This window comes from Doryrhamphus excisus, chromosome 6 (genome assembly GCF_030265055.1).
Source record: "Doryrhamphus excisus isolate RoL2022-K1 chromosome 6, RoL_Dexc_1.0, whole genome shotgun sequence".
NCBI classification, from domain to species: Eukaryota; Metazoa; Chordata; class Actinopteri; order Syngnathiformes; family Syngnathidae; genus Doryrhamphus; species Doryrhamphus excisus.
This window is the reverse complement of record NC_080471.1, coordinates 16,208,949-16,234,402: the sequence shown is the minus strand read 5'-3', so window position 1 is coordinate 16,234,402 and position 25,454 is coordinate 16,208,949. Positions and strand designations below refer to the sequence as shown.

The following is a 25,454-nucleotide window of genomic DNA, read 5'->3' as shown; positions in this document are numbered from 1 at the left end:
GGAACCCTTGTTGTTTTATTGATTTAAATACCTTTAACACTAATTATTGGAACATAAAATTTGTTTGGTAAGCTCACTGACCTTTGGCCTACATACACAAGTGAAGCCAAAGATGAGAAAGGATATTTAAGGTGGCCAATATCATGTCCAGCACCACAGTAGCCTCAAACCAACTGTCAAATGACCATGGACAAAGATTGTTCAACATCATGGTTTGGGGGAAGGATACAAAAGCTAGGTCAGAGATTTCAGCTGTTGAGGAACATAGTGAGGGAATGGAAAACCACAGGCACAGTCCTAGTTAAGGACCGGAGTGGGAGGCCAAGCAAAATCTCAGATAAGCAGAGGTGAAGGATGGTGAGAACAGTCAAACTCAATGGTGGTTCCATCATACTGTGGGGCTGTGAGGCCAGTGCAGGTATTGGAGATCTTGTTCAAGTTGAAGACTGCATGGATTCCAGTCAGAATCAGCAGATTCTGGCCAGCAAACCTCAAGAATCAGTGACAAAGTTGAAGTTGCGCCGGAGCTGGACACTCCCAACAAGACAATGACCCTAAACACTGCTCAAATTCTACTAATACTATACTTATAAATATTGGTAAACATCTTGTTGATGGAGGGCTGCACTGTGGTCTTGTGGTTAGCGTGCAGACCTCACAGCTAGGAGACCTGGGTTCAATTCCACGTTTCATTCATGGGTTTTCTCCGGGTACTCCGGATTCCTCCCACATTCCAAAAACATGCTAGGTTAATTGGCGACTCCAAATTGTCCATAGGTATGAATGTGAGTGTGAATGGTTGTTTGTCTATATGTGCCCTGTGATTGGCTGGCAACCATTCCAGGGTGTACCCCGCCTCTCGCTCGAAGACAGCTGGGATAGGCTCGTGGTGCTGGAGCCTATCCCAGTTCGTGAGGATAAGCGGTAGAAAATGAAATGAATGAAATGAAATCTTGTTGATAGCTTGCTAGCATCCAACCTCATTAGCATATTTGTTACGGCTGCTCACCTCTAATAGTTTTTTTTCAGTTGTATTTGTACGGAAATATTGCAATAAATTGTTATATTAATGAACCTACATAATATATATATGGTAAAACGTCGCCTTGGCAATGCCCCCCCCCCCCCCTTATTCTTTGGTTGTTATCGCGAGGAAGTGAAATGAAGCGAGAGTGTTTTTCTTCGTCGATGCTTCAGAGAGCCGTAAGTAATGTCTGTGGCTTCTCCACACATCGCTTGCACGTTTTTCATGTTGTCCATCTCATTTTTATTATTTTTTTTTAGCGTTTGTGCTGCCTCATTTTCGCTTGACGTCGCCACTCGCACATCTGTGGCAGCTGGACGCCCGTCTTCAGCACCTGGACAGCTCCTGTTGTGAGCCTCATTTTTTTTAGGAAGCGTCGTACACATGGAGCCCCTGGTGTGATTTTGGAGAGGGGGTGGAGTGGAAGCCCTTGGAGCGAAGGAGGAGGGGGTGGTGGTGGCGGGGGGGGGGGGGAACACACAAGCCACCCTCCCACGATGGGACCGTCTCCACGGACTCGGTGACGGCGTCGCCCACTGCCGAAGCATGGTGCCCTTTTGCCGGAGGAGGTGTATTTATCGCACGTTGTCCCCAGAAAGGAGATACTGGTGCTCGGCGGATTTGTTAGCCCACTCACGCCAAGATTCGAGCTGTCGTTGTGATCTTCATCCATGTGTCCATCGCCACTGCCAGGGCAAATGAATCACGACCACACTTTCCACTATGTAGAGCAATCATACACAGGAGGTTAGTGTGCATTTCCTTTATTTCTGTCTGTCATCCTTCCTTCCTCCGTGCCTAGTGTTGGTTTTATTGTGAAGGAAAATCTCACAGAGGGGCCTCCGAGCACAGTTTATGTCGGCCTCGCTTGACATGATTGCAAATGCATCTTGATGAGGATGAGCCTGTGCAGAAATAGAGCAAGGCTCGTTGACTGGAAACGAGAGGATGATGAATAAATTGCAGCCTTTGTAGACGACCATCTCCACGATAAAGCGCTTGCACTTCTAGGAATGTGAAAGGTGCACATGCAAAATGTGGGAGTTGGTTCTTTTTTTTCATATCCCCAATGATCACCTTCAGGATTAATCGCACAAACAAACATTTTCAAGTTTGAAGAGGATAGAATGGCACTGCAAAGTCGGTGCAACAAAATGGGAGAGGCATCTCTGTAATGTAAATATGGATATTATAATTACTGCATCATCAATGATGGCCTTAATAACAAATGTAGCTTTATTCAGGTTAACAACATGACATACATTCTACTGATTATCATATTTCAATAGATGCTTCTGTGTAGTAAATATATTCAATATATAGGAAAATACTGCATCATCAGGTAATTATATAAGTAGGTAAATATGTAGTGCTACATGCAACATAAACATATTTATAACAGTAACTGCTATGTGTGGCATGAAATGCTCTTTTGGGATCACATTGCAACTCTAATCTCCCTGATCAACTTTACAGCTGGACACTGACTGATATCTGGCGTCATGTGGGATCCATGCAAAGTGGGTTGTCACTTAACCCACTTCAATGGCACTTCTATCTCATGGCACAAGGAGCTAGCTATAGCTAGTAAGCATGCTTCCACACTTGCTATGCAAGAGGTGTGACGTTCCTCAGCCCCCCCGGTTCACAGAGCACAGCGTATATTAAAGGAGATTTAAAATCCATTGCAGTTTAGTGCTCCCTGGGAATAGTTAAACAGAGCATCCAGGCTGAGGTCATATAGGAGGGGGCTACCAGGAAGAAGCGCATGCAGAGGTGTTTAAAAAAGTGTTAATTAATAATCTATCTGTGAGTGAGAGTTTATTTATTGCATCCTCACACAATGATAGCTGTGTGTAGGTTATTCCTGTTGTAATTCTATTGTTTTCTGTATTTTCCACAAGGTGTGGAAGGAGCTCGGTCACTGCTGTGGTGAATGTCAATTTTGGCTGGTTTAGTGTGAACGTCCTCCATTCCAAAGCCTTTCAACATGAGCAACCACCAGTAAGTACACCAGACACGCCTCCTGTTGGGAGAAGCTATGAAGTCCTCCATGTCTATTGATGAACATGTCATGTCATGCAAAGGGGCATTCAGCGTGGTGGGAAATGATTAGTTCAATGGAACCTGCACATTCTCCTCTGAAGGGACTTTGGGCATCATCTACAGTATAACATCTCTTGTCTCCGCTTTCACCTTTTAGCATTCTTGAGGGATGCTCACTTGTCACTTGTCTTATTAATAATTACTCTGTGTGTGTGGTCCCGAAGACAAGCCCTGCATTCTGATGACAGCCGAGCTTGGTGCTAAGAGAGAGGGAGAATGGAAAGAGAGAGGGAGGGGGGGGGAGCGGCGTAGAGTAGAACCGAGTTGAAGGTGGGGGGGGTGAATCCAGAATGGGTTCAGTCAGCTGTGTTCTCCGGTTAAAGGCGCAGGGTGCTGAGTGCAGTTAGTAGCTCAAAGTCAGCACAGTAGCCAATCATCCCTAAGTAAATAACAGAGAGAAGAAGATGACTGTTTACAGGCGTGATTCAGTGTAGCTCAAAGCCAATGAGGTGACAGATGGAAATCTCCCACATGGACAAAGGTCTTTGGAGTTATTTCCACCCTGATGCCCCTCTTAGCTGTTGGATCTCTGTAGTGGAAACAGGAGGTTTCTTTTATTACATATTTCACAGAATTCCTAACAACACACATGAATAGATTACCTTGTATTTGTCAGAAAAAACATCAATGTATCAGAATGGGAAGATGAAACTATGGTGTTTATTGATGATGTGACTACAGACATAGGTACCTATTCATTATTTACATTCATTCATTCGTTCATTCATTTTCTACCGCTTTTTCCTCACGAAGGTCGCAGGGGTGCTGGAGCCTATCCCCGCTGTCTTCGGGCGAGAGGCGGGGTACACCCTGGATTGGTCGCCAGCCAATCACAGGGCACATATAGACAAACAACCATTCACACTCACATTCATACCTATGGACAATTTGGAGTTGCCAATTAACCTAGCATGTTTTTGGAATGTGGGAGGAAACCGGAGTACCCGGAGAAAACCCACACACGCACGGGGAGAACATGCAAACTCCACACAGAGATGGCCGAGAGTGGAATCGAACCCTGGTACTCCTAGCTGTGAGGTCTACGCGCTAACCACTTGACCACCGTGCCGCCCCTTTATTTACATATGCTTGTAATTTACAGTAGTGTAGAACTGCACTCTGTCATACTAATAGCGGTTTCTAATATTTCATCTTTCAGTAGCTAAATAAGATAAAATGCTAAATAACAATAGAAGAGCTGTCAGTATGATGCAAACTATAACCAAAAATAATAAACCTGCTGTTGAAAATTGGGCATTTTATTGTTTATTGGTTGTGCAAGTGTTAATCAATTAAATTGAGTTGAGCCTATAAATAATATGTCCAGTAATTAATACATTTGTTTAGTGTCATATGATATAATTGTACCCATGTCCAGTGAAGTTACTTCACTGTCTTCAGGCAAACCTGTTTTTCATGTCCTTCTATAAAGGGGTAGTACTTCAGTGCCATTGTTGCCTGGTTAACAATGAAGACACTCCAAAGAACAACTGCACAGGAGTTGTAAATTGCAGTAAATGCAGTAAATTGTAAAGGAAGTACAGGTCAGGGCGACAAAGCTGTGATCCTACAAATAATGTACTTTGTGTTCGGAGCTTGTGTCTGAGCTGCTGCCCGAGAGGATGGCCTGTCCCTGTGTAATTGATTTGGCACATTTGTCTTGGTTTGCTGACGATATCAAGACAGTGAATAGCCGTGCTCCAAGGAGCAGCCAAGTGTCTGGATTCAAACTTATTGGGCAACAGTGGCCGACTTCCAGACAGCCGGCTGGAAATACGGCGGCTGTTAGCACTCGATAACAATGGCGCTGATGGTCTCTTAGAATCTAAAGTGAAAAGCGAAAGTTTAAACAAGAGCACTCAATAGATACCTCTGCCAGTGCTTAAACATTTATCACCTGTGAAATCAATTTGTGGATGATATCAATATTGGAAAAAAGGGGGTACTTTTATTCAGGATGTACAGTATAGTGGGATGCCAGCAAGCATAGCTGATGTACATGAAGTAAACCTCCCTGACACCTTGAGAGCTGCGCTGAGCAATGACAGGAATTTTAGCTCAGGTCTTACCAGCCTGGACTTGAACATTGCAAAAATTGCACATCTTCTGGAAGACCGTTCCAGATTTTGGTAACATAAAACTGAAATGCAGCCTCAATGTGTTTAGTCCTGATTGTGGGCACCCACAGTAGACCAGTCACTCATGGTTTATGTGGCTCAACATGTCAGAGATGTACTTTGAGATGAATAATCACAGAAACTCAAGATTGATACCACTTAAATGTGTCTGTGAAAATGCTTATGCGGCTATTTCCCCCCCATCCCCTGGTTGGTATCACATCCAGTTTATCCAGAATGTCCTTGCCTGCATCATTAAAGGGAAGCCAAGTGTTAAAATGTGAAGTCTTCACTCCTCATGCAGGATGGCATCCAGCCACTCTGCTGGGCTGTGGTCATAATGGCTGCTGGCCCGCTCGCTATCTGATTGGCCGGAAATGTAATTTTGATGCACTAAACAGTTAGTGTCTGTCATGACTGATTACTGATTGCCTGTGGCTTGAAGTAACAAGTGCATGGAAGATATTCATTTACATTAACATTTTATAACATTTGTAACAGCATTTCTGTTGACTCTTTATACAGGAGATGTTGCAAAGTCAAACTACACAAATGTAAGACAGTGTAGTTCAAGTGAGCTGTTGATTTATGACAAAGTAACCTTTCAAAGAGTCCATGAAAGCGCTCCTCATCAAAAATCAGGTCAAGCAAAGAGAAAAACCTATTTTTCTTTCCAGGCCTGCTTACATTAACATTTAACAGAGAGGTGGATATGTTCATCCAACTTCCAAATTTCCAACACAGAGGTTGTACGATTTGCTAAGCCAATGTCTTTGTCTTGTAACCAATGCCTTTGCCCTATTCTCAGTGCTACGTGTGCTGCACTGGGACAAACACCAAGACACGTAAGACCCCGGTTGTAGGGTGACTTCTCCTTGTCCCGTATTGGCTGAGCTTGTTAGAGCACAATCCTCGCTGTGTATTTACATTTTAAGACCATTCTTGGCACATGAAATGACAGCTGACCTTAGGAAGAATATGTGGTGAGTGAAGGCAGCCCATGTACCCTCACATGTCATGAAGAGGAACGCAAAATATGAACAATATTGAATCTTGTGGCAACAACATTACAGTAGCCCAGTAAACTTCAATGAATTTGACTTTTGAATTTGAAGAGGTGAGAAGTAAAAATTCAACATTCATGGTCAACGATGATGTTCAAATGTTTTTAGTCGAATGCACTGATAACAAATGTCAGAGTATATTTTCACTTTCATTCATCAGGATTAGAGGTCATTTCAGCCAACATGGACGCGTTTCCCAACCCTAAGATATGGCATTGCAGCTTTAATGGTAGACAGGAAGCAGAACTGGAGGTAGCAGAGATGAGGATGCTGAGGTTCTGATTGGGAGTGACCAGGATGGATAGGATCATACATCAGAGGGACATTACATGTTAGAGGCCTTGGAGATAAAGTCAGAGAGGCCAGACTGACATGGTTCGGACATGTCTAGAGGAGAGATAGTGAATAGTAGGAGGCGTAGAGGAAGACCTAAGAGGAGGTTTATGGATGTAGTGAAGGAGGACATGAGATTAGTTGCTGTGAGAGACACAGATGCAGAAGACAGGGTTGGATGGAGGATTTTGATTTGCTGTGGCGACCCCTGAAGGGAAAAGCCCAAAGAGAAAGAAGAAGAAGCTTTAATGGTAAAGCCATTGACCACACTAAAATCACACTTAACTAATCGAGACATTTTTTAGTTTAGTTCATGACCTGGAACGCTAATGCTGCTCGTGTTGTGTGCTTGTAATGACAGGGCCCCGATTCAAGCTGTATCATCAGAGCTGGAGGTGATCTCTCAGCAGGTGGAAGAGGACAACCAGTGTGTGGCCCCGGTTCAGCTGGTTAGCTTCTCCTACAGAGACTTACCTCTGGCTGCCCTAGATGTGTCCCTCGCTGGATCTCAGCTCATCTCAAACCCGGATGAAGATGACAACAGAGAGGGGTATGTTTGTACCGTGTTTTTATTCCGTTTTTCATCACAGAAGACTCATAGAAACCCCATTTATTTTTATGATGGCTAATTAACCACAACCAACATTGTCATTGTCACTTGTAGTTGCAACAATACATCTCCTTCAAACAAATCAACAGTCAAAACCTTTTTTACAGTATATAATGCAGCGTTCTCAACTGTACTCACAAAGAGGCTGTAAATGAGCACGGTTAATCATAATTCTATTTTCATTTATTCGAATGTTCAAAAGCAACCAAAAATGCAACCACACAATGCCTGATGTTGTCGCCTCCATTTATGAGAATTCTAGTGATATTGTGGCCTGTTGATGCCTGAAAGTGCTACATCCATTAAGGCAGAATTGTCTGTAATCTATCCTGCCATTACTCGTCACAGCATTGGTATTATCACGTTTCATGTCAGAGTCCAATGAGTCTCGAATTTCGATTAATTCATTATTATAGGCATTAGCTTCTAATGCGTTGGTTCCATTTTGCCTCAGCGACACTGAAATTGATCACAGGTTTCTATAAGTGTCAGAAAAGAGTCCCGAGTACCAGGGGCCTCTGGCAGTACTTTTTTTTTCCCCAGCAGATTGTGTTTTCTTATCAGTTATTGGCAGCAAGTGGCACACTCCCTCTTGGGGCATCCCTGGCCTTCTGGGCAGGAAACATTTCGCCTTCAAAGTCCTGGTTTTGACCCAAACATTTTCCAAACTTACCCTAGCAAGCGATGGACTAAGGAATGGCTCCTATTGGATTGGCGGCCACTACTTGAGGATACTAGTATACCATATAAATACACACGCAATCATTTAAGTTTACAAACGTATGGGATCTATTTGAGGAAAACCATTACCGGTCTCCGATGCTTGAATGGTATTTTCAATAAGATTGGAACTACTGAGGTGTTGAGAAAACATTATCTATACTAGTGACGCATACATTGCATCAGTAGTATGAGCCCTGAATGCATACAGTATGTAGAATGTACAGTAACTTTAACAGTAAGATGAGGTGTTGGACTTTCCATGACAGGATGTTTTCTGTTGTAATTTACATTCCGGAGATGCTTTGTGACATTGTCATGCTTGTTTAGACGTAACTGTGTCCTCCAGCGAAATAGGAAATCATCGACTAAATAGGAGCACATATGATGTGGTATTGTTTTGGACGCATAAGAAAAACTAATACGTTATAAAGGAAATCCTCATATTGAGGATTTCTGCTGAAAAATGGCTCATTATTTGTGATTTGTAGCTTGAATATTTGATGATTCAACCTTGCTTTGTTTTTTTGTTGTTGTTGTTGTTTTTTTTATCTCCGTGTGTTTGTAATGCAGCAAAAGAATACACACCACAGAGGCACATTTAGTCTTGCACGGCAGCTTCACAGTGCTCTTCATCAGGAGACGTGGGCGATGATGTAGGAGGTGGATGTTCTTGCGGACCACATGGGGCACAAGCAGTACTTGCAGATTCTGTGCAGTGGTGAGCTGGATGGAATTATTAATAGAATTTGGCTGCAACATCTACTGCACAGAGGTTGAAGATGTGATACCACTCCACAGTCAAATCATTATAATGTATTTGAAGCATGGCTGAATACCCTTAATGTCCTGATTGGAACATCCATTAAGGATGACCTTAATAGTGAATACAAATACAATTAGTTGGATGGACAAAAGCATTCGGAAAAGTTTCCAAAAAACGGATGGTTATAGACAACTACAGTGTACCCTCATAACAATAACAATGTTCCACTAATAATCTCAAATAATGATTATCCAAATGAGATGTTGTTTTAGCCATAATGTCTAGATTGTACTTTGACAGATGGAAGAATACATTCATTCAATTCCAGAGATGAGAATTTTGCTTCTGGTATCTGAACAGGTTGTTGTGGCAAAGCTTCTACCTGGGCTTCGCTGCCCTTGCTTACACTGAGTTCGTTTTCATCCACATCTCAGCTGGCTGCCCACAGCAGCAACATCAGCAGCATATGCCACTGATCTCCAGTGGTCAGCCTGATAGGTGTGAGGCACACAGCAATGACAGATGCTTCATATGGGTCAAACGGCCACTTGGACTGGAGGATAGCGAGGGCAGAAGGGTATCATGATGGATATACTGATATGGGATTAACCATATGCAGTGATAAACACTGAACAGGGTTATCTTAAAGGAAAACTCAGTTCCATGTGTGACATCATTCACAATATTGGGTAGATAGATAGAAAGATGACAACAGTGTTATTACAATTTAATACATTTTCACTCACTAAATGTACTGCAAAAAAGGACAGTAAGGATAATTCATAATGCCGCCTACAGAGAACATACTAACTCCTTATTTCTAAAATCACAAATACTTAAACTTGCTGATAGAGTTAATTGTCAAACAGCTAAAATAATGCATATGCTAAAAATAACCAATTACCTAAAAATGTCATCCAGGGCCACTGGAGCCTGGTCGCCAGCCAATCACAGGGCACATATAGACAAACAACCATTCACACTCACATTCATACCTATGGACAATTTGGAGTCGCCAATTAACTTAGCATGTTTTTGGAATGTGGGAGGAAACCGAAGTATTCAAACCCAAGTCTTCTCGATCCCCTGACAACAAGCTAACCACTAAAAAAATATGATATGGTTCTCACTGAAATACATATATGGCTTCCATGGCTCTCTTAGTCAAAAAGGTACATACGTACATACCCCAAATATGTCATGTAAATGATGGCAACAGTGGTAGTTTTGGCAACAACATCCATGACATACTACCTGTAGATGAGCTGACATCTAAAAGATGTTTCTTTTCCCACCTCCCCCGTTGAAATGATCAGATGAACAGTCCTTTCCATCAAGCTGTGCCTCCAGCTTGGCCCCATGTGTGATACAATAGATGACATTTGAGAGTGCAGGGTTTGAGGGTTTGTTAATATTCACAGACATGCAAAGTACCAGATTGCTTTTTAGGCCGAGAGCGTGTCATATCCAATGTCCCAGTGAAAACCTATTTATCAGGGACGGCTTGTCTGCTGCTCAGCACATGGAGCCCAATCCATCTTCATTTACTCAGTATCTGTGGCAAAGACCTGCTTGGACTTCCCACTGCGATGTCGCTCCTCAGGGTCAGGATGAGAGATCTGATCACATAAACAGCTGTGGCCTGAAGAAGAATACAATCATTTCATCAATTTATATAATAATATTGCTGACAACTACACTGCATCATAGGTTTAATACTGTGGTTGTCTTAAAAAAGAAGGACCTGTATTCAATGTCATTACATTGTACATATATGTATCTAATGTTGAGTCTTTTTATGCTTTAATTTGTAGGAAGAAACATGCATGCTAGGTTAATTGGCGACTGCAAATTGTCCATAGGTATGAATGTGAGTGTGAATGGTTGTTTGTCTATATGTGCCCTGTGATTGGCTGCCGACCAGTCCAGGGTGTACCACGCCTCTCGCTTGAAGACAGGTGGGATAGGCTCCAGCACTCCCGAGATCCTTGTGAGCATAAGCGGCATAGAAAACGAGTGAATGAATGGATATGTAGGCTCAAACATTCAAGCCTTGGAATCCTGCATTGAACCAAAAATAATCCTTAAATCAGGGGTCTCAAACACGCGGCCCGCGGGCCAAATGTGGCCCGCAGGACACTAGTTTGAGGCCCCCGCCTTGATATGAAAGTTTAATGTTAGTGCGGGCATGCAAGTTTGATATGGATGCTGTATGGTATCATGTACCCAGAAAAAATTATTACGTTTGATTAATGTTCATGTTAAAGGTTAAATAACTGTTAATAGCTATCCTCCCTATCCGTGTGGAAGTGGTAAGTTTTTGGCTATTTAAGTTTAAAGGAAATAACTTGAAGGCTACCGTTTAGGTCGCTAGCTCTCTAGTTTGCGAGTTAGCATGTGTCTCAAGACCCTGCAGTTGCGCAATATGTTGTAAATAAAAAGAGTATAAATGTGACTATAGTCGTGTTTTGTCATGTCTACAGGGCTCTAATAATGATTTGTTAATTTTAATCTGAAAAAAATAATTTGTCTACCCACCAACTATATGTGGTTTCTTAAGTTTTTATTATTTGCCGTTTTATTATTATTGTTATATTTATTTATTACTGATTTATTCTTGATTTGTTTATTTATTTTTCATCTTATTTTGTGCAGAAAAATAAAAATTAAGATATTCGAGAACAGTGGAATGTTTTATCAGAGCTTTTATTGTAGAAAATCAGAACCAAAGCACTGAAAAAGTTTGTATATTTTTCTGTTTTTATTAAATGCGTTTTTTTGTTGTTTTTTTTGAAAACCTGATGCGGCCCAGCCTTGCCCAGACCCTAGCTCCAGTGGCCCCCAGGTAAATTGAGTTTGAGACCCCTGCCTTAAATAAACAAGTGGAGAAAGTACCAAGAGACTGTAAATTGGATGGTTACCTTTGACCTCTGCTGTTCTGTTCCCTGCGTGCTCATAGTCTGCGTCCATTTTCTCCAACTGAACCCATTAAGTCGGGCAAATTAGTCGAACCTCTCGCCACTTGGAGCGTGGTTAGAAAAGTATTTTTGAGTCCTGTCTCTCATTATGATTCCATCATCTGAGGAACAGTTATGTTTTTGTAATAAAGTTACATATATGAAGTAAATGAGAGTCACAAATGCTTGTGGTTACCAATGATGTGAATAATGTTTAATAATCTATATGGTAACTGTGGTGCATGAATTATTCACTAATTGTTGGCCATGCAGAAAACTGATTAATCACTTTGTGGCTAAATCTAATTAGCTCTGCGCTAGCGTACCATGCTCCTTTGCTGACTTACGTCGCTCTGTTGTAAATGTCCAATCAAGGCATTGATCAAGAGCGGATGTGATGTGTTTTTTTTTCAGGAGAGGTTTGTGTGGATGTGTAACAATCAATACCTTCAATGAGTTGATAGAGTGGCCATGACTCGTTAGCTCTTAATGAAACAAACACACAGGAAGCAGACCTTTGATTTCATTTCATTTCCTCCCTAAGTTCATAAAACGGTGACACGTGAGTGGAAGTCCATCCCATCACTTCGCCTGATATCGTTCTTCTATCTGGTATCATGTACAGCACGCAATCACGTCCATCTCAGCCCCGCTATTGATCGCCCTCATGATCCTCTGGCTTTGCCCTCCTGTCAGCTCACCTTCCATCCATCCCATACCCCCCCACCCCCACCCCCACCCCCATGTCACCCCCAGCACACACCACCCAATCTCCTAGATATTTCCCATTTTATCCGAACCTGCAATGACCCTGAGAGAGCAACTGAAGTGACCCCCCCCCCCCCCCATTTCCTTTTACCACTGAAGCCTCACTTACTCATAAATACCTCAGGTCCTCAGGTTTGAAGTGATTTCCCTAAAATTAAGTTTGGGAGCAGGGAATGATCCGTCATTGCCGTGTTCTCGACTTCCAGACAGGAGTGAAGAAGAGGGGAGGGGGGGGGTGTTCTTTACAGCTTTATTAAATTAATACTTTTCCTGCCTGGCTGGAGTGAGAATGCCTGAATGAATTATTCTTCTATTCCAGACAGTGTGAGTTACATTGCACGCTATTCCGTGCAGCCCATTCCCATCTCTTCTCTGCTGCTCATGGAGACGTAAATGTTTTCCTTTCCCGTGCTCCTCTATATAGCTCACCAAAATTTGATGTTGATCCTTGGCCAGAGGTTGCTGTTGGATATTATGGAATGGCACCACTATCAGTAATGGTTCTGTCTTTGCACCTTCTAGTCATCATTCTACCTGTTAAGATCTTATTCTATCGCTTCTGTTGTCTTTGAGTGCTGAACACAGTATGATAGCAAAATGATTTAATGGTGGAAAATATATCTACACTTCTATGAAGATGATGATTATGTGTGTATGTTTCTCTCTCAGCTGCTAAAATAACTGATATAATAAATGATAATAATTTTTGGCTTTTCCTATTCAGGTCCAACTGGCTGAAGCCATGCTGCGGAGGACAAGCGGCACTGTGGCAAGTGTGTCTGACGTCGGCCGGCTTCAACTGCGTCCTGGTGGCCTGCGTGGTTCTGGTGGTTGTGCTACTGACTCTGGAGCTGCTGGTCGACACCAAGCTGCTGCAGTGTGAGTAAACAGATGTGGATTTAGGAGACCAGCTGCGCTTTTTAATGGAATGGCAGCACTTGTCAACACCTGCAAACATCATGTAGCATGTCACAGCTGCTGGTAATGTGGCGTGAAGAAGATGACGACTTTTCAGCCATCTTTATCATGATTATTATGGTTGATTATGACATAAATCACTTATAATTGCCACTAAACCACCCCAGCCCCACTGAGAAAAAAGTCTGTAAAAATCAATGAATTATTATTTTCAAATACCTCACTGATAAATGGGCGGCACGGCGTCGAGTGGTTAGCAAGCAGACCTCACAGCTAGGAGACCAGGGTTCAATTCCACTCTCGGCTATCTCTATGTGGAGTTTGCATGCGTGGGTTTTCTCCGGGTACCCCGGTTTCCTCCCACATTCCAAAAACATGCTAGGTTAATTGGCGACTCAAAATTGTCCGTAGGTATGAATGTGAGTGTGAATGGTTGTTTGTCTATATGTGCCCTGTGATTGGCTGGCGACCAGTTCAGGGTGTACCCCGCCTCTTGCCTAAAGACAGCTGGGATAGGCTCCAGCACCCCCTGCGACCCTCGTGAGGAAAAGCGGTAGAAAAAGAATGAATGACTGATAAATATTATGATTTGACCCTAAATATGTGATACGTGATTTGGAGTTAGAAATATCCACCAAAGAATCTCACATCTTATGCGTTATTCATCCATGCACTATTATATTATGCTCCTATTGCTTAACATTTAATGAGACAAGTGGTCCCAAAATGTTCAACATGATCCCAGGTGGGAAAGGCAACACTACATTATGGTGTAATATGATGATATGATGTTGAATTATATTCATAAGGCAGCTTTTGAAGCAAACATCTACAATATATACAATATATCTTCCTTGTTCTTTTGCTTGTTTACTTTGTTTTGCAGGCTCCTGTTGAAACTGTGACCAAAATAGCTTTGTTGTGCAATTTGTCATATAAAATCCGAGTCAATTCTTCAAAGAACAGCCTATCTACACTACTTTATCTTCTCCATCCTCTGACCGTAGGACCTGTGATCAATCACAGTGTTGGCAAGCCAACTGTCCCATTAGTATTCCACTGTTGATACACGTTGCCAGGTGGCGTGACCCATGACAAACTGATGTCACCTTCATCCACGTCATCTCTCATGGCGGGAGACGTCCTCTTCCATCATAGGCACAAGGATACGGGGCACATGACCTGCTTTGATTTTGCTTCAGTTCAATGTGGCTGTGGTTAATGCCATATGGTGTATGTATAGCACAGTATATTTACGGGCACGTAGCAATTCTCTTGTATATATGAGGTTGCGCATGAGCACTCTTATTCTTCCACTTTGCTGCACTCTTCTTGTTTTTTCTTCCTACTGCAGTTAATAACGCATCCCAGTTTGCCGGCGTCATCCACTGGATCAGTCTCGCTATCCTATCTGTCTTCTTCACAGAGGTAATTCATCCCCCCCCCCCCCCCCCCCCACCCACCCAACACAACCGCATCACACCAAAAGAGCTCCTCTTGCAGCTGATGCAGGGGTCCCCTTGATTAGTGCTATTGTGCAGATTCTCATTAGAATGCTAACAACAACAACAGGAAGTGACAAAGCATTAGATTAGCCTTAAGTGTGTAGCCATGGGAATGACTGCACTTGTACAATACACCTTTTTCATTTTACACATTTACATTCATTTTTTCACAATAATAATATCAGAATATTGTTGGGTTTTTTCGTTATTTTCGTGATTTTTTTCATATTTTTTTTAAAATAACACGTATCAGTTACAAAATCCCAAACTGTTTTATTTTTGTACTTTTGACACCTTGCCGCAGGCTACTAGCTCGCTAGCTTGCTAGCTTGAGTGATCCGCCTAGCTCCTGGTCTTCGTACTCCAAATGTGACTTTTTACCACAGTGGCTTTTGTTTTTTAAAGGGGACTTATTATGCTTTTTTATTGTTCTGACCTATAAATGTTGTTAGAATGCTGTATTCTTATGTTAAACAAAGCTAAAGTTTCAGATAATGAGGTTTACACATTTGGAAGTGAGCCCTGAAACAAGTTTGGGATGGGCTAAAACACTTGGTTTGAAAAGGTGTGGTAAAACTGGCCTTTTGTGATGTCACAGAGGGGTGGAATTCCTTATATGCTTCATAGTTAGAAAGCACAATCACAGTGGAGTTTTGTCCCTTGTATCATCTATTATTAACATGAAAATATAGTCTGTTAATTGTTACCTACTCCACATTTGTCTTACATGACACATTAGTTGGTTCGACTCCCAGAATTGAACCAAAGCCATAAATGTCATCACCTGTGTTTGCCAAATCTTTTATTAGTAACCAGAATCCACTGCTTGCAGCTGTTCCTGTTTCCTCCCTTCTTACTGTGTGTGTAACCTTCTCTCTGCCCCTCAGACCGTATTCAGGATCGTGGTTCTGGGGATATGGGATTACATTGAGAACAAAGTAGAGGTAAACTCCCATCGGCGCCATTAGTCCCGCCTCGGGGACTCCTCTCACTGCAGTGTCATTGCCTCAATGTCATGAGTGTTTTCCTCAGGTGTTTGATGGAGCTGTCATCGTCCTCTCGCTGGCTCCCATGGTGGCCTCCACTGTGGCAAACGGCCCCAGCAGCCCCTGGGACGCCATTGGCCTCATCATCACGTTGCGCATCTGGAGGGTCAAAAGGGTCATTGACGGTGAGGTTCCTGTGTTAGCCTGTTGTCTCTTTCTGTGTTATTACATTTATTTAACATGGCTTCTGGTATCGTATTGTCCTAATGAATGTGTTTTGGTTCCGCTCAGACAGTTGCTACAGACAAACTGTTGAATCAATTATGGAGAACAGAACTTGAATTTGTTAGAAGTAATTGTTGATTTTAACAGTCTTGCTCCCTCTCGTGGTTATCCAATTAGATGCACAATATGTGATCTTTAGATAGTACAATATAAGCAGGAAAAATACAAGTAGAAATATTAATAATTACTATTAATGTCTACTTGTTGTAGCCTATGTGCTGCAAGTGAAGGTGGAGATGGAACTGGAGATCCAGCAGTATGAGAAGGCCAAGGCGCTGAGAGAGGAGCAACTTGACCGCCTCACTCAGATCTGCCAGGAGCAAGCAGTAAGTCCAATTGGGTCAATTACGGCTTGTCACCAGCAGAGGACGACAAAGTACTATTAAAGAAAGAAGTAAGACGGTAAAGTAATAACAACCCAATCTAAAAACAACTAAACCAAAGCATCGCAAGGTGATTTTTGTATTCGAATAGTTTTCATAATATTTGAAATACGTATTTATTTTATGACTACATTTATATTTGCATCATTTTCATTAAGAGATTTTGTCTAGTGTACAGTTGACTCATTTTACAATAAGATGTCAGTCAACAGTAATATTAATACATTGTGTATGTTTCTAAACTTTATTAAAACCTTTTTATATAATCAAAGTTTTCCTATTTTAAGACATTATTTATTATAATCAGCTTTGGTGTAAACATCAATGATTTGTTGTCCATGTGTAAAATACAGACTGTACAAGAGAAAATGTGTTATCCATCAGAGGAGGATGTTAACTTTATATTAATATTAGTTTATATTAATATTTTTATTATAATTATTTTATTATTTTTTATTTTTATTATTTATTATTATTTATTTTATTTTTTTTATTTATATTAATATTACTTTTAATGTCACTTCACCTCCTCTCCCTCTCTCCTTTAAGTTTGAAATCCGCCAGCTCAGGGCCCACCTGGCCCAGCAGGACCTGGATCTGGTGGCGGAGCGGGAAGCAGCCATGCAAATCCACCATATGTGGGGTAAACCGAGCAGCAGCTTCCATGAGGTGGACGGACTGGCCCCTGGGGTCTCCGAACATCACAGGCCGGCCAAAGTTAGAATGCCCAGGGGGCCCTCAGGTAACTGTCTGGAATAAGCAGCTCCTTTGTAGCAAAGCGGCTATCAGATAGCGGCAGCGTTCACTGGGTGTTTTCTCTACTAAGTTGTGGCCTCTGTGCTTTGAGACCTGATTGTTGACATGCAGATAAGTGCATCTGAAACTGGAGGGACAGTATTCTATTAGACACACAACAAAAGCCGGTCACTAGAGGACTGAAATCCTTCAAAGCGCATGAAACCCACATTTATAGGCTTTACTCTTGTCTGGACCTTTTACGACACCGTTGACATCACACACAGAGAGGCGCATTGTTGGTTTCCTCTTCCTCTCTTACACATCCAAATTCTAGTGGCACACTTTAGATGGACCATAAAGATTTCAAGGAGTGACAGGTCATAACTTAGACGACTTAAAGTGCTGTCGGTGCAGCTCACATCAGGGCCACAAGCACCGAGAGGCTTTTGCTTTATTTTTATCAACGTTATAAATCATAATACCGGTACATCTGAGATATGAGCTTGACCCTGTCACATGTTAGAATGATTCATGAACAGACGGAAAACACATAGATTGGTTTGGGATCATCATTTACTATGTGGTTAGCCGTCCATTTATTTTCTATGCCACTTATTCTTATGTGTGCCGGATCCTTCCCCTGGACCTTCCACATTCACACCTATGGATAATTTGGTCTCCAATTAGCTTAAAGGGGACCTATTAGGCTCATGTTTCAACCCTTTGACTCCTATAGAGCAGCTACACACAATAACCTGCACAGAAAACGTTTTAGATTTTGTAGAATCTGCACCTATTACAAGATTGACAACCAATAGTAGGGCGGCATGGCGGTCCAGTGGTTAGCGCGCCGACCTCACAACTAGGAGACCAGGGTTCAATTCCACCCTCGGCCATCTCTGTGTGGAGTTTGCATGTTCTCCCGTGCATGTGTGGGTTTTCTCCGGGTACTTTGGTTTCCTCCCACATTCCAAAAACATGCTAGGTTAATTGGTGACTCCAAATTGTCCATAGGTATGAATGTGAGTGTGAATGGTTGTTTGTCTATATGTGCCCTCTGATTGGCTGGCGACCAGTCCAGGGTGTACCCCGCCTCTCGCCCAAAGACAGCTGGGATAGGCTCCAGCACCCACCGTGACCCTCTTGAGGAAAAGCGGTAGAAAATGAATGAATGAACAACCAATAGTGGCCTACTAGTGGTTACTTTTATATTTACATCTTCTCAGTTCAACATTTGGAACTGTGTGCAGATCACCATGGCCAGGATGATATGAACAACTACATCAGCCAGTATTACAGCGAGCCAAGCAGCGGTGAGTATTATGAAGATCCTCTATTACTTGATTTGCCATATTTATGTGTTAATATGTTGCGTCTTATAGACATGGGCATCCCAGACCCTGCCGCACGCATCATCACCACAGCGGCCATTGACGTCCACCTCCCCAACAATCCCAGCCATCTTCCTCCTTCTCTGGTAAGCGCTGACGTCGTGTCCGGTAGCCGCTTACAGCGTGCCAACAGCTCGGCGAGCGAGGCCTCTGCGACCACAGCATCTCGCATCAGCAGCCACACGCTGGGATCAGCCACGGACTGCAGTTCCACCGTGCGTGAGGCGTCCACGTCCACGGACTACAGTGACCAACGCTGCTACCCACCACCCTACAGCAGCACCCAGCCCAGGGGAAGCCCCAGCGCTGTTGTGCAAGAACTACTGTCCTCTCTTTCTGAGGACTCCTGTCTTGCCCAGAAGGGCCTGGACCCGGTCAACCTCAAACCTCCAAGCCCGACTGGTTCCACCAAAAACAGCCCAGAGCTGGAGCACAGGGTCAACATTTACAACAAGAGGAACCAGGAGAGCCGTGTTGGGTCACACACCAAACCTCTCATCCATCTGCAGGGCAATGAAGCTTTCCTAGAGGAGAAGTACAGGATGATGGAGCCGGTAGATGCTCCTATCCATCATCTGTCCGAAACATGAGAGCAGCAGCAGGAACCTCAACAGGCTTCAATTCCACACCAGTGGAGGACCACTTATCAGGAAATGACTCTCACAAAGACACTTTTATGAAACTTTTACCAGCAACAGGGCACAAACCTAATGCTACATGGAGTTATCTTTGCAGCTGTTTTATTATTAAACAGCCTTAAAAAATACTAAATACTGTTTGATGGAACAACTGCAGGGTACAGTGGATCAGTGTTGAGATACTAAGTCATTTCTAATCTTTTGTCTTTCTATTTTAGCAATGTTTGTAATCTAAATCTTTGAATGGAGTTTTGGAATCAGTACTGACATTTGAATAGAAGTTCATCGGTGGAAAATGTGGCTGCACGTGACCAGTCAGAAACAAGATGAGTCCGACTTTTCAAGTGCTGCTGTGTAGATACTGTACATCAAAACAGGAGGTTTGAGGTGTGGCTACTACAAATTGATTAGAGCATGCACCTTTCAAGATATTGCACACCAACTTTATTGTACTGTCAACAGATGTTTTTTTTTATTTTACTCAAGGAACACCAGTACTGCAGAGTGGAGCCAATAAAAGGGACAAGACAACAACACACAAGCGAGTCATCACTTTTTAATACCATAATCTGAAAATTAACATCTTTTACAGCATAGCAGGACGACTTTCCAGACATGATGGACACCGTACCAGTAAGTAGAATATGTCAGTTACTCACGACCACACGCGTAAAACAATATCTTCAAAGTACAACTTTATTTGCCGATATTTAAAAAGTGTATACAAAAACTGGCATTGACATTCACAGCAGGGCTGCAGTGGCTCGTCTTTGTTAAGGCTTCACCTGGATGATGATTTGGGTGACGCTCATTCCCTCCTCACTTGCTCAGGGCTTCCGTCATCTCAGGGACAGCCTAGAGAAACAAATGTTGTACTATTGGATTTTTTTTTTAGGGCTGTAAAAAATAGCAGGTTTACGGTCATAACTGTAACATTTCTGTACATTTTCAGATGTACAGGAATGATAGGAGTAGCAGATACTGGCAACCTCTTGCAATGTGGGGAAAAAAACATAATAAAAAAAATTGTAACTTAATAGTCCTGTACATACAGTATATGATTGTGTCCTGACGTTTATAATATAGTCAAAATTGGCATATTTCACAGTTCTAAATTCGGATTAATTTTAAATGTATAATCAGCCCTATTTTTGTTTATTACATTTATTTTAGCGAGTTGACCTTTTCTATTGTATTTTAAATTCATGGGAGGCAAACATTTGAAGAGTGTTTACTGTACAGCGTTACCTATTTTACATTAACTAGCTCTTGTTGCATGATTGAGTGTATTCGGGCACACAACTGACCTCCAAGCCACTTATATCAGGCATTGACACACTCCAATATGTTGTATACTAACTCCCTATTTTCTACTATTTAGGTGTAATGACCAGGTATACCAATACCTTTATGTCTAGTACAAGTTTTACAAGAATGTGAAGCTTCTGTCCCATAAACATAAGTCGTTTTAAACAATGCAAATCCTACAAGCTTTGTGTAATTCTCCCTCAAGAGCCGAGCGACTTTAGGACAGAGTTCATCATGGGTATCAATTGTCCTTTTGAGGGGGGAAAAAAAGTGGAGAGGCCATTCATTTTAATCAGCTATCTGATCACTGGTAAGCTGATCTCACACTGGAGGTCACAAGTCCACTGCTACTTGCAATTATTACTAATCACATCTGCAGTGGGTTTGTCAAGACACCGGCACACTTAATGTGCACCTCACAGAGGGTTGAATAAAACATGGCAGGGAACGCACGCAGTAATATTCTGTTAAGTACCAGTTACGTACATGCACCAAACAAGATTTTTACATCTCTGTGTATGTGTTACCACATTAGATGCAAGCTCTCCTCCATGAATGAACCACTTTTAGGGCCCACAAGTCATTGTTTAGCTTCTTAACCATTCTCTACAACCGCTCACCTTAAAGAGATCAGCCACCAAGCCGTAGTCTGCTACCTGGAAAATGGGAGCCTCTGGGTCCTTGTTGATTGCAACAATAGTCTAAAAATAACACAAATAAAAGGTGAAATAATGAAAATACCAACATTCTCAGTGTTGCTTCTATTCTGTTTTCTATTTACCTTGCTGTCTTTCATCCCGGCCAAGTGTTGAATGGCTCCAGAGATGCCAACAGCGATGTACACCTCCTGTGGACAACGAACACAACTTGTAAACAGGAAGTGCCAGCAAACTGCGGGGTCACTGTCAAGAGGTTCACTTGTCATCACATCGGCTTTGGCATCAGGTTCATGCTCCTTCAGTATGAATATTTCAGTGCTCTTTTTTTTTTTATACAGGTTGGTCTCAGAGCAGCCCAATGCTTGGTAAATGTACATGATGTGTTTCCATCACCTGGTCAGTGGGAGAAACAGACCTAACCAGATCCTGTCATAACATTTGATGAGCCTGCCTCAAGTCTACGTGGATGAAGGGACACTAGCTGTGCTTGATTACACTTGAAAATTCAGTCAAATACTTAATGTGTGGATATTCATCTCCAGGCTCCTGTTACACAATTGGTTTGGTTCTGGTTTTTAATTGGAAATAAAACTCTCAGGCAATATTTTAAGTCATATTATAACATTCTTAAAATACAAGTGTAAAAGGTTAGACATTGTTAAAATGAAGATGTACAAACTATACAACATTTAACTTTAATGACGTGATTCTTGTCTCTCTTAACCTTTTAACTGTCACAAAAGCATAAACAGAAAAGAATTATCTATTTATAAACGTGTTAACTTAGATGAACAAGTGACCAGATGTATGACCATGTTCAACAAAAAGTACAATAATGGGAAATATCCAAAGCTTACACCCCCAGTGTAAGTAATGAAATATCCATCTGTGTCAACTTACCGGTGCTACAATCTTGCCTGTTTGTCCAACCTGCATATCATTGGGGACGTAGCCAGCATCTACTGCAGCTCTAGAGGCCCCAACTACACAACAACACATTGTACCAGTTAAAAAAAAAGACGCATTTAAACCTAAAATAGGCAATGAAACAGAAAGAGATTCTAACCTGCAGCATTCATTTTGTCTGCAAGGTCATACAGCAGTTTGAAGTTATCGCCACTCTTTAAGCCTCTTCCTGGAAACGTTGAGTAGAAATTAATACATTGGACAATGTGGTAAGACGAAGACAAAGGAATCAAACATCCCACCTCCAGATACTACAACCTTGGCACTGGTCAACTCTGGACGGTCACTCTTGGTCAGGTTCTGTTCCACCCACTCTGAAACTCCCACGGCAGAGCTAGCAGTCACTGTTAGTCAGAGGAACATCAGAGATGAAACACTGGCTATAACATTAGGTACACCTGCACTGAGCTTAAATACAAGTCTGTGTTAAATGGAACAATATGTTCATTGCTGTGGATGCAGTGCACTGCATTATAGTGAAGTTACCTGATATTTAGCCTAGCTTATACCATGCATCTAAATATGGTAACACACCTCTTGAATATGCATGGTAAACACTGCCCATTAAATACCACATGATATAAACCCCCACCGATCCCTTACCGTTTTCTGTTGCAGCACTTCCTCCCTCGGTCGAGGCTGCTTCAAAGGATGTTCCTCTAACGGTGAACACCTTCACAGGGTCATTACACTTCACGGTGCTGAGAGCGTTTCCTGTTTACACCAAACATCATTACTCATAGGAACAATATTCCGATATTATTTTTTTTTTAATTACCAGCATAGATGGCTCTGACAAAAGTATCTGGAGACTTGATCTCAATGATATCCGAGATTGGAGCCACATCTAACTTGGCGGCCACTCTTGGCAGCAGGTTCTGTGGAACATAATGCAGTTCAGGTGAAGAAGTGTGCAATTTATATACAGGAGAGAGGTCATACGATCTGTTAAACATGTTCAAGTGCTACTTATAATATGCTTCTACAGTCAATAACGGTTTCATGAGAGCAATGGTTTTTCCACCCATGTTCTATTTTATTTTGACAATTGACTGAGCTATACTGTATATGCTTTAATAAACGTGTATTTTTCAAGTCAAGGCTTGAAATGTAAGAAGTATAAATTCTGAAGTAAAGCCCAATAAGTGTGCCATGACCTGTTGTTATCACAGCGTTACCTTTCCAAAAGCGGATGCACCAGCACAGATGTGAGTGAAGCTGAACTGCTTTTGCGTTGCCAAGATGAGTGGCGTCAACTCCTCTGCACAACAAGAAAAGACAGCATTTAAATAAATGTCCAAATTGCAATTTCAATAGATGATTGTTGACATGTTGACTGCCTATATACCTGGCAGAGCTCCTTTGTAAGAATCATTCTGAACCACCAATACTTTCTTCACACCATTGACTTTGCTGATTTCCTCTACAACCTAGAATAGGGCAATTACAGTTCAGTGTATAGTTAAAGTGTAAGCTGGGTGTTCTAACAGAGGTGAGAATATCTCTACAGCCAAATGAAAGGGGATATATGTTTCCACACCTTTGCACAATTTGTTCCTGCAACCAGACAAGACACTTCTCCACCAAGTTTACTTGCAGCAGTAATGGCATTCAAAGTAATTGGCGTCAACTTCTCGTTGTTGTGCTCTGCAACCACCAAAGTGCCCTGAAACCTTTGCAGGACGACACCCTGTTGGAGAAAAAACAGCCCTTTATTGAATCTGAAGATTGTGTACGTGTACGTAATGTTGCGTAACGCTGCGTGTATAGCCTTCTTGAAACTATGCAGACGTTAAATACATTCATGAGGAATAAAAATGAAATAATGTAGTATATAAATCACAATTCCGATGGCATGTATTTGTGAAACAACACAGTGTGCTTCTGTCACCTTCAAGATAACACCAGCTCCAGCTGGACTGAGCTAGACATTACTAGCCGATAACAGAGCGTCGACTTACACAATGTTGACTATTAAATGCGTTTATATATTTGCTGTATTATAGGTAATTTAAAGTGTCATGTGGTATTATATGAATTAGTTTTAAGAACAATAACACCAGTCTGCTTATATCATTGAAATGTTTACAACTCCGAAGTTTCATAACCACTGCGCGAGCTATGCTAACTCTGCTTAGCATCAAACAAGAACTGTGATATGTATACCTTACATTATTGTTCTACACTTTGATGTGTTAAACTTCAGCCAACTCTGCTCCACGGAAATGATAAGAAGTAAATTGTTTTGAAGAAATTAGCCTGCACTGCTAGCACTTGCTGCAAGAAAACACGTTAGCTAACTGGCGCTTACAGTGTTACTCCGCTGACACTAAATTAAACAATATCTAAACCTCTTTATTCATGATTAAAGTCAAGCACTTACCAAGCGTGCCACGTTACTTTTAGCAAAAACTCTGTTCATGGTGGACTCCTCGGTGTGGATGCGCTACAATGCTGCAGTGACAGAGAAGTCTGAGGCAAAGGTCAGCCTGCGTCATTGGTGTGATTCTCGCGAGATACAAGCATTACCGCGAGAACCATCATTGTGTAATAAGACATACTGTGTGTAAGACGACAGTTGAATACGTACATGCAAGACTGTGAAGACGTAGTCTCCCCCACATCATTTTAAACAACTAGCATGTGTTTAAAATATTACTTTTGTTGCATTGAACTACAAACAACTTCATATCTATCAACTTGTATTTATAGAATACTTTATTTTTTACACGAATTATAATTATATTGTCAATATGAATTATATAAATAAAAAACAATCAGGCATCCATACATTTTTCTATACCACTTATCCTCATGTAAATTAATTGCAGAAAAAATATCTGTTAAAATAATCGTATAATTAAAATACTAGTTGTAATTTAAATTAGGAACGTTATGATTGACACTGTCAAGAAAGTGTTAATTTTAGGCATGGTACATTATTATTGTGGAGAGCTGTCATATTTCGGTTGCCTTAGCAGAATTAGATGGGTAAAGTAGAATTCGTAGTATAACAGTAACGCTCATAAGAAAATATATATTTTGGGTTGTATTTTATAGCTGGCAATAAGGTATTAACTGAACAATGAATTCTAAAATGATACATATATTTTTTGATGTGTGGTGACCATATATTTTCTCCAGTAGGGGGCTCTGTAGAGCAGAAAAAAAACTTTAGTTTAGAAACATTTCTTCCAAAAATGCTCTTACTC

General features: G+C 41.6%; 2 protein-coding genes across 4 annotated transcripts; one reads left to right on the top strand and one right to left on the bottom strand.

Moving 5' to 3' along the window:
• Positions 1–1,155: 1,155 nt before the first annotated feature.
• tmem266 (transmembrane protein 266) lies at positions 1,156–20,327 on the top strand. Of its 3 annotated transcripts, XM_058076220.1 has the most exons (12): positions 1,156–1,203; positions 1,285–1,771; positions 2,929–3,028; positions 7,006–7,194; positions 13,190–13,344; positions 14,738–14,811; positions 15,776–15,832; positions 15,921–16,059; positions 16,370–16,485; positions 17,092–17,284; positions 18,531–18,593; positions 18,663–20,325. In XM_058076220.1, exons 3-12 carry the CDS (start codon positions 3,015–3,017, stop codon positions 19,259–19,261), a joined length of 1,599 nt encoding a protein of 532 aa, XP_057932203.1. In that variant the 5' UTR covers positions 1,156–1,203; positions 1,285–1,771; positions 2,929–3,014; the 3' UTR covers positions 19,262–20,325. The 3 variants fall into 3 exon arrangements, with proteins under 3 accessions (XP_057932203.1, XP_057932202.1, XP_057932204.1); XM_058076219.1 differs by having other exon boundaries at positions 1,181–1,771; XM_058076221.1 differs by lacking the exon at positions 7,006–7,194 and having other exon boundaries at positions 1,181–1,771; positions 18,663–20,327.
• etfa (electron transfer flavoprotein subunit alpha) lies at positions 19,846–24,775 on the bottom strand. The gene is made up of 12 exons (XM_058076222.1): positions 24,626–24,775; positions 23,783–23,932; positions 23,591–23,672; positions 23,421–23,503; positions 23,021–23,120; positions 22,846–22,956; positions 22,485–22,586; positions 22,343–22,411; positions 22,177–22,259; positions 21,399–21,464; positions 21,238–21,318; positions 19,846–20,164 (listed from the first exon to the last, which is right to left on the bottom strand). Exons 1-12 carry the CDS (start codon positions 24,662–24,664, stop codon positions 20,129–20,131), a joined length of 1,002 nt encoding a protein of 333 aa, XP_057932205.1. The 5' UTR covers positions 24,665–24,775; the 3' UTR covers positions 19,846–20,128.
• Between the last annotated feature and the right edge of the window lie 679 nt (positions 24,776–25,454).